We start from the raw sequence: 12,882 nt of genomic DNA on the forward strand, positions 1-12,882 counted from the left end.
AACAAATAATCAGACCATGCAGGTAGAAAGCCAAAATCCTCATCCACTACATATCTTCACCTTCCCCAGCCTACTTAGGAAAAAAATCTGTATGTGAAACTTCCCTGCACTCTTCACTGCGTGGTTCTGGATTTGATATTCATCACCAGCTGGTTTGATCCATTTGTGTTCACATGCTAGCTATGGGCAGAAGACAGATGTGCTACAACTTTTTCTATGCTCTTATCTTTGCCAACGCTGTATACAATGATGAATGTTTCTCTTTGCCAAATTGCGTGTGGTCCGGTGGCAGCAGCCGGCAGTACCACACACAAGATGCGAGCTCCAGACTCAACCCTAAGCCCCCATTCCCAGGCCAGCCACAGCCTGTGGAGGCACAGGAGATATATATTGCTCTGCAAAGGGAGGACCACCTGGCGATTCTGGGAGCAGCACTGATGCACTCCAAATGGTGCTGCATCCAGACCTTTAAAAGCCGCAGATGACCTTCTCAAAACAGTACTTTGAGAAGTACGGCTGGGACAGAGGTTAAAAATAAAAGAACAGGCATCTGTACATCCTCTTATTTACATCTGCTCCACATGAAAGGGCACTGTATGCTATGTTGATAAAAACAGACAACTTCTTAGGGGAAGTGTTCAACTTGTGTCTTGGGCTGGCTCTGTTGTCTTTGTGGTCGAGCTGATCCACAGGCAGCATGGGCTACAGCGAGATGGCTTTCACACAGGATACCAGCTCTTGTTACAGAAATTTTGACACTCCGTGTGGTCTTAATAGGTTTCTTAAATGCCTACTGTGATTCCTTACTGTAGAAGACACACATGCTTGGGAACCAAGTGTCTTCTCTTTAATGTCAACCACACCTACCAGGATACGTATGCACTGAATTCTACTGTGTTTTTTTTTTTCGCTCTGATGACTTCTGAACCGTGAAGTCACTCAGAACTAAGAGAAAAGAAAGATTTCCTGTTGTGGTAAGAGAACTATTACAATACAGACACAGTCTACTAAAACAACATGCACACGTATATAATTCAAGATATATAAAGATAGCCCTTAGCCTTTTAGCATTACTGCTTCTCTGTGGGGCTTCATGAATGCTCTTGGTTAACACATACTAAAAATATTTGTGAGCATCCCTGGTAGGTGTTCAGCTAAGTCTGTACTCTCCTGGTTACACATTCCAAACCATTTTTAAAATAGCTTCTGTTTAAAAGCAATTCATGGCAGTTAGAGGACAAAGAAAGGAGCCCTGACTACACACTGAAGAAAAATCAGAAATTGAGAAAGTAAACATCATGACTGTTACCTCAGTCAAAATTAAACAAGACTAAATGCAGTGTTTTAAAATGTTTTTGTTACAGATATTTTTGGCAGATAAGGCAAGTTTAGAGAGTTTTGCTATCTTCATGGCAACTGACAGAAGAAAGTCAGAGAAAAGGACAGAAAAAAAAATCCCTATAAAGCAAAGAAAAATGTGGACTGTATACAGGCTAACTAGACAGTACTCCAGATCTAGATACTTAGGTTCAAATTTTCCTGACATATCTGTGAGCCCATGTGTTAATGGAGGGGGGAAAAAAAAAAAAAGCAAACATATCTGCGTAAGGGAGCTTTTTATGCAGTATTCTACACTTAGAGAAAGAAAGGAAAGACAATAACACTGATTTAAATATAAAAACTTTCTTAAGTTGAATTTAAAAGTATTTTCCCCTCTTTTTTCTTTTAGCTTTTGAAAAATCATCTGTCATTTATTTGCTTGCTATCCACTCAAGGGGACAGTAAGAAAAGACACAGTATTTTTTTTGTCACTGAAATTCCACCACTATCATTTTTCAGAGACGTATTATGTAAATAAAACTACATTTGCAATACTCCTAAATCGAAGAAACCATCCCCTAGCAAGTCATAAGTTAGATATAGAAAGAATATAGCCACTCTGAAATTATTATCTCTAAGACAAATAACAGATTGCACAATGTTTTATTGTGTGCCAAGAACGTTTTCAGTTAACAATTTCACTTGAAAAAATGGATCACATACTTGTAAAATCATACCCAGCATTGACTTCATAAGGCATGTGGCTTTAGAGTGCTTTTTACAATTATTAATTCTATTAGTCAACTAGCAGGCGGGCTAATGCAATTGTCTTAGAAGATGCACGGAAGACACAGAAGACATTTTGAGAGCTGATCTGTATATCTGCAAAACAAAACAAAAAAAGGTTTTCCTTCCTAAATTATGCATTCAAAATATGGTTTTTACTTAAAAACATTTTCATGCCTGTTTTACATTCACATGCATATATTAGTGAGCACTATACAAATAGTGCATGCTGTTCTCTACTTCCATCAAGCATGAGAAATCCCAAAGCTACCTTCTCCTTGGACAGACACAGATGCTCTTGCCACACACATGCACACAAACACACACACATAAAGGGAGACAAAAATTATCTCAGAGGTGATGTTCAACAAAAACCAAGTTTAAAGTAAGTGTTGAAAATGAGCTGGATAAATGCTGTAAAAAATAAAAGTGCCCTAAAAATCACATATATTAACAGATATTGTGCATCATAGTGGGACTGGCCTAATAGGATGGATTAAGAAATACAAATAACTGGTTCATATCCAGGCTCTGCCATCAGCAATTGAAAGTTATCATCTGCTGGCTGCCTCGTGTCCCACTTGAAACAAATTTAGCGGTGTTACTTTAAGTGGGCAACTATCCACATCTCCAAAATGCCATCACAATAATAAGCACATTTGTTGGCTACTAGTGAAGAGGGCAAGTGATGAACAGCCATTGGGACTGAACTACCTTTTCATCATTGGAAATGGTGAACTTCCTAAAATAAAAGAATTACTAAGTCTGATGTGAATGAAGAGACTTCTTGAGCTGAGGGAACCCTGGATAAGGTCCAGGTGGCAGAATTCATCTTTGGGCTCCCATAATCCGGGTTTAGTGTCTTATTTTCATTACGCTGAAATTACCTTTAAACCATGTGGGTTTTTTTTCACCTGATATGATCACCCTCAGCTATTTTAGAGTGGAAATAATACTAATAGCTATATATAGTTTCCCTCAACACCAGCCAAGGCTACTGTACACGATTCATGCATCTGTGAGATACCAACTTTTCTGTTCAACAAACCCTCACACCAGTTTATCCCTGGAAGCAAAAACTGGAAACTTTTGCTAAAATCAGTTTGTAATTGAGGATAATGAATTACCGCCAGGACTACTGCACCTCTTTTAAAGAAAGAAAAAGCAAAAGCAACTTCTAATAATCAATAGTTTCTTGTGCGTGGTGAAGGTAATGGCTAATTACCTGCTGATCATCAGCTCCCGAAATGGGTCATAGTTGCTGCTCATTACTTTTATTGAACGTGATGACTTGTCATCAAAGCCTATTGCAACAGTATGGTTGCTGCCTTGTGCTTGCACTGCAGGTTTAGGTCAGGTCTTAGTCATATGCTCTTTTTAACAGAATAATACATTTAGAAAGATGTCTGAATTTTGTGATATGCCACTGACTAATCTTTGTACAAGCAGACAAAGAGCAAACTGAGTCAAGGGTCTATGAAGTCTGTGATATTATCAGTCAATATGCTGCAGCAACAAAAAGTTAAATGAAAATACGCATTTATATTCAACAGGCTCAAGTAGGACCTCTTTGTTAAGGGATAGTAAAATTAATACTTTTACGCTCATATATATTACACACCCACACACAGACATATAATGCACAAACGGTGCTTAAACATCAATCATTTTGCCAGAATAATGCAGTGAAAAATCATTAACTCTCAGTGTCTCAGCTTAATATATGTCTAATACTTACCTATCTCACAGGAGTGTTGTGAGGCTTAATTAATTAGTGACTGTAAAGCACTTTGTGATCCTCTAATGAAAGGTGCTACATAGCACAAAGTATTATTAAAATCATTAGGACCACAAAAAAGCCCTGTGGAATTCCAGCCTACACTGTCTGTTGGGGTTGGGAGTGATCTTATTATTAAAAGGAGACCGTCAGACTAATTTTCATAATTTTTTCAAGATCTTTTTTTCCCCCTTTGCTGTTGTGATAGCACGTTAGTAGCAAGAAATTTAATCTTATCATCTTAATAACATACACTCATGTAGTTTGTTACTGCAGGGCTATAGAAGAGAACAGGGCTTTTGGCACTCATCTGGCTTTCCCTTTTAAGAAAAAAAAAAAAAAATTGAGAGACATATTTTGACACCTTCCCACACTCCACCCCACCAGGACAGCTGATCATGTGAGATCGCAGGATACTCGCTACAGCCGCATGGGAAAATACTGCTGTGGTTTTAATTTCGCTCTCCTTTTTTTTTTTTCTTTCTTTTTCTTTCACAAAAAAAAAAAAAACGACCAAACAAACTAAAAACCCAAGGCGCAAAACAAAACCCAGCTTATTACACATAAATAGGCTACAAAGACTGTCTGCTGTGCTTTATATAAAAAAAACCTTTAAGTGTTCAAAGTGTCAGCTTCTATCAAGCACATCAAGTCCTAATCAATCTGGAGCCTTCTCCACACTCTCCATCTACCAGCCGAGCAGCTGAAAGGCACACAAGCTCCCAAGACAGAAAGCTCCTGTCTTAGAGAGTGAATTTCTGGGAAACCATCTCGGCGATGGGCTCCGTCCCCAGGGAACCACCCTGCACCCAGCCCTCCGCCACAGCCCGTCCCGCCGGGCTGGCCCAGACCTGTGCCGAGCACAACCAGAAAGTTAACAAGCTAATCAGGACAGCCCACAGTTCAAAGACCTGTTATGTTTCCTAATTTAAGCATTTTCAATAAAAAATAATAATCCTAATCCGTGAATACACTGGAAACTCCAGGTGAAATTGCTGCCTTCACTGAAAATTAGATTACCTTAGATGCAATTTACCCCCAGACTCAGACACCCTGGTACAGGACTGGCTAAAGCTCCCATCTTTCCACCTTCCCTCGTGGATACTTAAACAGTGAAATGACAGAAAAGAGACATGTAGAGCTTCACATCCCCACCAGCTCCGGCCAGGACACAGAGCTAAAGGCAGTCACACACGATGCTTCTCTCCCATCTTTGCTTGTGGTCCTTGGAGCAAGCCCACCTAAAAATAACCAAGACATGTTCCTCACTTTTCTTGCTGAGAAGGGAATGGAAGAACAACCCTTTTTGTGTGAGGAACTCAAGAATCAGGCCCTAAACCATGGGAGGGCAGACTAAGCTTAATGAGAAGCAATTCCCTCTTCAACAAGAACACCTATTCCCCCTTCAGTACCAGTGTCTTCAGATACACAAGACAGGGGACATCACAACCCTAAGCAAGTGACAAATTAATTCCAAAGGACTTTTTAAGGTATACATCTGTTTCTACAAGCCCTAAAACTGCATGGCTACTCTTTCCTGCCTAAGATTGCTTGGAGTAGAACATGCCCCCTCATATCAGTAAAATTTGGCAGGATCAGACATTGTATTTAGTGAAAAAGTATCATCTCCTTGTTATTCTACATTCAGCTTGCTCCACTGACATTATGATAGTTTCATCAATCTAGAAAATGCAAGGAGAAAATTATGCCTTATATGTCATAGCAGTAGAACAGTATTATAGCAAAACACAGTTGATTTTCACCTCCTCTCTTCCTCTTCTGCATTTTCATACTCTTCAGTTTGGTCCCCAGTCACCAATTTGCCAAGAGCTTTTTGCAATTTTTTTTCCACAAGGCTTACAACAAAGCGACAAGTGAAAAAAAAGCTGTGGTCTGTTCAAGCTTGCTCCTTCCCATTTACGTTTACTTTCCCAACATTGATTGTCCTCAAATCTCAGAAGGTGCACTTTTGGACATCTTAAATCCTGTTCAGCTACAAAGTGTCATCACCTTCAAACAACTCATAAAATAAGTCTCTTATTAATTCACATCAAATTAATTCAAAACGATCTTTTCTATTACCATATGCTTCAGAGCACAGCACATATTAATAGTCATCTAGCCACTGGAATAAATCTAACCTTTTCTATGGGTATAATGCAGACACTTGGTCATTTCAGAGAGTTCAGGAGTGGCATTTCAAAATAGATTGTTTGAGCCTACTTCCAGGCGCTCATTTCATTTTAAGCTCGCAACTGGGATAATCACGCAGACATTTTCAGGAGAAACTGCAGTCAAAAGGTGATTTGTCTGAAGAAGTGACACAGGATAGAATGCTATGGTACCTTGCAACCAAAACCAAAGAATTCTAAAACTGCTTTTATTTAATGGTGCCTGAGGATGGCAGTTTGCTGCTCTGCATTTCTTACTAGCCTGCTGCAGAGAGCTTGTTCCCACCAGACCAGGATGGGGGAGCCCAAGACGGCAAAGACTCACTTTGCCCTGGCTTCCAATCAAGCATCTAAAAATACTCTGTAAACATGACAACCTGTTAAACCTCAACAAAGCTTGTGAAACAGTAAAATTAATATCACTGCCATTTTACAGATAAATAAAATTATCTAGAAAGAGATGCAAAAATCAAGGTGTTCAAGGTGGCATGCAGGCAGGGCGCTTAGCTAGTGACTGAACCTGGTCTCTCTTGATGTCCAGGCCCATATCCCTCTCCTGTATGTATTTCAGTAGAGAGCGCGTCACCCTAGCACTTGGCAAAAGGCCAAGATCCTGTAATTTAATAAGGTACAGAAAGAGCACCTCGTGCAAAAGTCTAAATGCTCCCATTTATCATGACAGTTATGGGATAAGCTGACATTTTATTTGTATGTAAATTAGTCTCCAAAACAGCATTAAAAGGCCACACTTTCAGAGAATATTGTGCCTTTGCTTCTCAGTTCTGCATTTATCTAAACTCAGCTTTGCGTATTAAAAGTAGTTTAATTTTTATGTATTGATGCTGCTCTGCATGCTCCCCAATCTGTTGTTATTGCACCGCAGAGAGAATCCAGCCTGATTTGCTTACTGCAATAAAATAACTGACTTCTGCCAGGACTGACACCTCCTGTAAGAGCCCTGCCATCCTCACTGAATCTTCTGGTTATTCTATTAATTTGCTGTCGTTACACTTTATAGTATTGTAGAACATTCCCTATTAGATGAGACCAGAGGTCCATTTAGTCTGGTGTTCTGCCTTGGAGAGCAGCCAATACCAGATCCTTCAAAGAAGGTTCAACTGCCTTTGGACAGATACAGAATCACCGACCTCTGTGAAAAATAAATCGCTCCTAATCCTCAACAGTTAGACAGTGGCTTACTTTTTGAAGAGTTAGAGGGTTTATAGCCCTTAATTATCTCTCACATTCTACAAATTGTTGTTAAATAAGTCTGTATATCCCCACTTCCAATAAAAGTGTCCAATATCTATCTGAACATTACAATGATCCTGGTATCAGTGATATCTTATAGCTCTCACTTCACAATCTAATTACAAAAGAAAAAAGAGCAAGTATTTTAAGCATTTTGAATTTGCTTCTTGTCGATGGAGTAGAGTTCCCCCTCAATTTTGTACTAGCGAGAATCGAAGATCCTCTAGGCTGTAGGCGCATCTATCACATCCCCCCTATTCATCCTGTCTTTAGGGTAAACAACCTCTGTCTTTCCAAACTCTTCTAGAAGGTGTGGCAATATCTCATATGTTTCAGTTTCTTTTCAGCCTGAGTAAACTCAGTGTTCTTTGTAATCCAAATGTCCTTTGAAGACAATGGGAGTTTAGGGTTTGCAAATGACTCAGAACTGAATCTGAGTTGAGTGTATTGGCAGAAGCAAGAGCAGTGCTACCTTGAGTTGAAGAGTGAGGAATGAAGGTGACCTCCTGGCTCCTAGGCAAGAGCAATCAGGTATGGATACAAGAAGTGACTCATTTGTTCTTTTGCGTTAAGAATACAATGGACTGATCCTATTTCCCTTGAAGCTAATGGCAAAAGCCCCACTGACTTTGAGAGAAGCGAGACTGAGATGTGCTGTTCCTTTCCGCCAGGGAAGGCCTGCAATATTGCAATATAAGAGAAAGGCATCAAAGATCCCTTGCCCAAATCTTCAGTAAAATGGAATCAAAAATTATTTGTGAGAAGGGGAGCAGATGGAAGGGAAAACAGGATGGCTTTGGCTAGCACTGCAGAAAAGCTCAAATATTTTTGTTTCCCCATAAAGGCAGAAAAAAAAAAAAAAAAAAAAAAGAAAAAGTAGGAAGGAGGCAGAAGTCTACAGCCTGGACCTGAAAAAGCAATATTAAATCATCACCAGAGAGGGAATTATTGTAGTATTTTTCCAGCCAGACTAGAATCAAAATGAACATGAGTTTGCAAAAATGTCCTTTTTTTTTTTTAGTAAAAAATTGGCAAGGGTTTCCAGACACAAGTTACATAGGTAAGAAAGGGCAACCAAGGGCAACAGGAGTTGAGCCCATGTACATCAAAGCAGGCTTTGGCTTTGGGTACCTATCCAAACTGAGCCTTCAAAGGTTCTGATGTTGCCCTATTGTTTAGCTTGAATCTTGTCTAAGCTTGCTCAGGAGAACCCACATTCAGAAGTATGGGAGAAGGGAAAAAGAACACACATTTTCCAAACTGTGATTTCAAAACAAAGCAAAAAAATGTAAATCTACATGCTGCAGGGTAATACTGGTAAGCGTGGCTAGCTATTGTTGCTCCATGCTTTTCAATTTCCATATATTAGCATTCATTGCTGACATTATTAAATCCAAAGTTATTTGGATGCTTTGATCAGCAAATTGAATCTTGAGTCTATATATGATGTACCTATATTCACGTAAAGTTTACAAAACTATTATATTTCCCTATTCTAACTCTTCCCCCCACATGCTGTGAGTTTCCATATATCCCACAGCCATACATTCCAAACACAGACTATTTTATTTAGTAATATATTCAAGAATTTAGATAAAAAGAAAAGCAATGGAAAATGTTTGGCAATCTCTATATAAACAGTTTCTATACATTTGGGTTGAATCATCTCTCATCTCGATATGCCTGTGACAGATAAAACTTTCATCACCAATACACCCTCTTGACTTGGAGGTCAGGATACAGGGGGATCTCTATTACAAAATCTCTTATACCCTTTATGGCTATCACAAAAATTAACATCACATTAAGTATAAGCAAGTCAGAATTTTGGCACCGATTTTCCACTCGGCACAAATAACCCCACTCTCCATTGTGAATGGGGGAGAAACAACAGCAGTGGCAACCACAACAAAAGAGTGGATTGTGTGTTCCCTACACAAAACAGAAAGCTGTGCCTATTCAAGAAATCTTGGCCATTTGTCAGAAATTAGAGAACTGATGTTGGAGCCCAATATTAGCTCCAGCCAAAGCAGTGGTGAATTACCTTGCTTTCGGAATCATCCCTATTAACTCGGAAAGACTCTCTGTTGCAGCACGTATCATGTGGTCCGCATACAGACTCAGAAACACTGCGCCACTTTCTCAAAACAAAACAAAGTAGAATAAAAATAAAAGACCAAAGTGAATGCAAATGTATTCACTGTGAGTGGTCTGTCTATATTTGCCCTTTTTATCTCTTATTTATGTTTCTTTTTAAGCTGAGGAATGAAGTAAAATGCCAATGAAAAAGCTACTCTTACAATGCCTCCACCGTAATGATTTGTTATGAAACTGCTTTAAAACAAAGAAGCTTTTTTCAGATAGCCATAAGAGTCGAATGCACGTATTCACTGAGGAATACGATTTCTGTTTTACCCATTTCAATTTTAGTCGGAAATGGGGAAGGAGGGCGCAGAATAAGGAAACTCCTCGAGACTCTGCTGATGTGGCTTTGCAGCAGCTTCATGTAGCAAGCGCTGGCATTCCTTTAAAACTGGCAAGGGGTACCAGCGTCAGCCTGTTGACTGCTGGATGAATATATATAGTGCAAATAAGGCTGTTCTTGAATCAGTTTTTGCCCAACTCCCACATAAACTTTCCATGGGAAAAATCTCATAATGCCTGCATAAGTGATTTTATGAATCTAGCTTTCAGCTTTGGATAGAAGATTTCTTACTCTACTGTCTTTGATTCTTTATTGCATGAGGGGGTAGTGCCAAAAGCCCTCACATTAGCCTCGACCATACAGACATCGGAAATTTAATTTAAACCTTGGCGAACTGCCAGAATCATAAAACACACACACACACACAAAATATTTAAAAATTGATGTTGTTTTTCTGAGACCTAAATATGTAATTTCCACAAACACAAGGACAACACAGGTTGCAGAAACTGCACGCTACAACGTATAGACAGGCACTAAAACTACCGATAGGAGTTGAGTAGAAATCTGCAGTCTGCAGAGAATAAACAGAAGCAGACAGTTTGTCCCACTGAAGATACACTTTTAAATGAGTTGGACACTAACTGTATCTCTTTTCCTTCAATAGTATATCTAAATGTTTTTTTTTTTAAATAAAAAAAAAATCTAGAAGGACTTCTCTAAAAAAAAGTTACATAGAGGTATAACCACAGATTACGCTAATACTTCCATTCTCAAAAATCCCCTATATGCAAGTGAGCCTTACCGCATTGCTCCTGTCTTCCTTCTCAGAGCTGCCTTCTTGCCACCTCAATTCCCAATCCAGTACCTCATCAGTTCTAAGAAATATCCGGCAATGATGTAGGGCTGATTTGTTGCACTGGGATATATCCCACAAAAATGGAAAGATTTTGCCGTGTTTTCACTTACAAAGAAAGAATCTTATTAAAGCAACTTCTGGGTTCACTGGCATCTTGGAGTCTAAAAAAAGTCCCAAAATTATTTGCAGAGGCTACAACAGCACCTTCTTTGAAGTAATGTTGCAACTTGTGCGAAGGAATTTGGGATGTACCTGAGATCTGAAGGTGCGGGCTACAAATTAACACAGCCAATTAGGTGGAGAAGCTGAGAGTCCAACACAGATGGGGCAAGATAACCACAACTGAATAAAAGGCCTGCCAAATGTAAGCCAGTTGGCTGAGTATGGATGGTGTCATCCTGCTCAGCGAGCTGCGGCCCAATCAATAATCTGTTGCTGTTTGCTCTCCGCATGCCAATCAATCCAAGCTAGGGCTGCTTCTAATTTTCCAATCTAGGAATAGCTTCAGAACATCCACAATTGTTATTTCAAACAACCCAAGAGATAAATGTTTCATCCACACATCAGCGTGCAGATTCTTCCCAAAAAGGGACTAGTCAAGAGTAAATAATTGCTCCTGTAAAAGTTTGATCTGATAAACCACAAGACATAAGTCTGCAAAAGCGATCCTTGTACCATTAGCAGTCAGGAGAGAATCCAGCTTCTAAAATTACTTGATTAACAGATACAGGACCCAAAAACTGTGATAATTCTGTAGAGAATGTTTCACAATAGATATGGCCATTTTTTAGGGATTAGCATTAGGTATAAATTTCGTCTCCTCTGAAATCTGGTACAACTGGATTTATGCTGTGAAGATGCCTTGCTTTACAGGAAGACAGCGATGAAATCAGAGCAAATTAAATTTAAGCATGTCTTAAACAATCCTTTTGTTAAGCAGAATGGATTGAAAGAATACATGAGAGGAATTAGAAATGATCTTCATAACTTGTCCGTGGCTTCTCTTCTTGTGAGTAATGAGAACAGCCCAAGATCACACAGATAAAAATCTTAATGTCATAAGGCATTCGTATAACCATTTGTATGTAGATAACAAGATGAGCATATATATATGCATACATGACATAAGGAACAGAGAGTGCAATAAACAGAAGTCATGTATTTGCGAAGTAGCTGACACTTTGTGTCTCCAGCATGATCGAATCTACTGTTCAAACCAGACAGACTCAAGCCTTCCTTTTTTTTAAAAAAAAATAACCTTTTATGTCATTGAATCTCACATCATCTTGATAGGCCTTGGCCCATTAAGAGAAAAATAATTACTCTTTATGACTCCCAGATTTGATTTCCCATCCTATTACACACCAAGTTGTTGCAGCTCTGGATCTCCTTTGAATCTGACACAAAAACGCCCAACATCGACGCTCACAACACTCGCACCTCACCCACACACAGCAGAACCTACACATTGTTCCCATTTTGCCTGCTCACAAGATGGCATGCTTGTCTCACTTCAGCCCAGCAAATAAGTATATTATGCTCACAGCACCAGGGATAATTAGAGGTTGGGCACAGAGGTGGTAGTGCCGCTGTTAGCAAGCAGAGCAATGCGCTCCCACACCAGGGATGACACCGGCGATGCTGCAGGTACTCCGGTAACGCCGCGTCCACACAGGTGCCTGGTTCCCGCTTCCCCAGCTCAAATGCGAGAAGCAGTGGGGGCTTGGAAACTTCACACCCCAGAAGAAAAAAACACGTCTTCCTTTAACCCTTTGTCTACCTAGAAGGCTACTGGCATCTGAGCTAAAGGGTATTTGTGTAATTCTGCAGTACACTGTAATCTGGGCAACATACACACACTCGATTAGTCTCTAAAATTACTGAAAATTACCATCTCCCTTTCGTCTTTCTAACAGCTTGACATATCGATGCCTAATGTCTCATTATGTTTCGATTCAAATCATGACTGTAAATCGCTAGAAATACAGAAGAAGAATGAGACATAAGATTTAGGGAAAAAAATAAAAGGAGGATGCATTATGGAGAGATTGGTCTTCAGAAGCATCCTGAAAATATTAAAATCAGCAACAAAACCACCGTATAAAACTCGCAGCAACAGCAAGTCTACAGCAGGTAATGGAACAAAGATTACATGCTGCAGACCCAGTGGTTCACTCATCACAGGTAGAGAGAGTTAAGACTTGTTTGGATTTAAAGAAACATCCTTTTTTCTTTTTCTTTCAAGTGAGGTGTGGGGAATAGAAACAATAGGAACATTGTTGTACCTGTTGAT

The 12,882-nt window shown here is 39.5% G+C and overlaps 1 protein-coding gene across 3 annotated transcripts in view; it reads right to left on the reverse strand.

Moving 5' to 3' along the window:
- Positions 1-6,305, reverse strand: part of TRPS1 (transcriptional repressor GATA binding 1) — a 175,984-nt gene extending 169,679 nt beyond the window's left edge. The window contains exon 1 of one of the 3 annotated variants that reach the window (XM_074145532.1): positions 6,296-6,305. In XM_074145532.1, the coding sequence (XP_074001633.1) occupies positions 6,296-6,305 (10 nt within the window). Of the gene's footprint in view, positions 1-2,043; positions 2,081-6,295 lie in introns of those variants that run through there. The other 2 variants (XM_074145530.1, XM_074145531.1) reach the window with 2 other exon arrangements.
- Between the last annotated feature and the right edge of the window lie 6,577 nt (positions 6,306-12,882).

Source organism: Numenius arquata, chromosome 3 (genome assembly GCF_964106895.1).
Source record: "Numenius arquata chromosome 3, bNumArq3.hap1.1, whole genome shotgun sequence".
NCBI lineage: Eukaryota > Metazoa > Chordata > Aves > Charadriiformes > Scolopacidae > Numenius > Numenius arquata.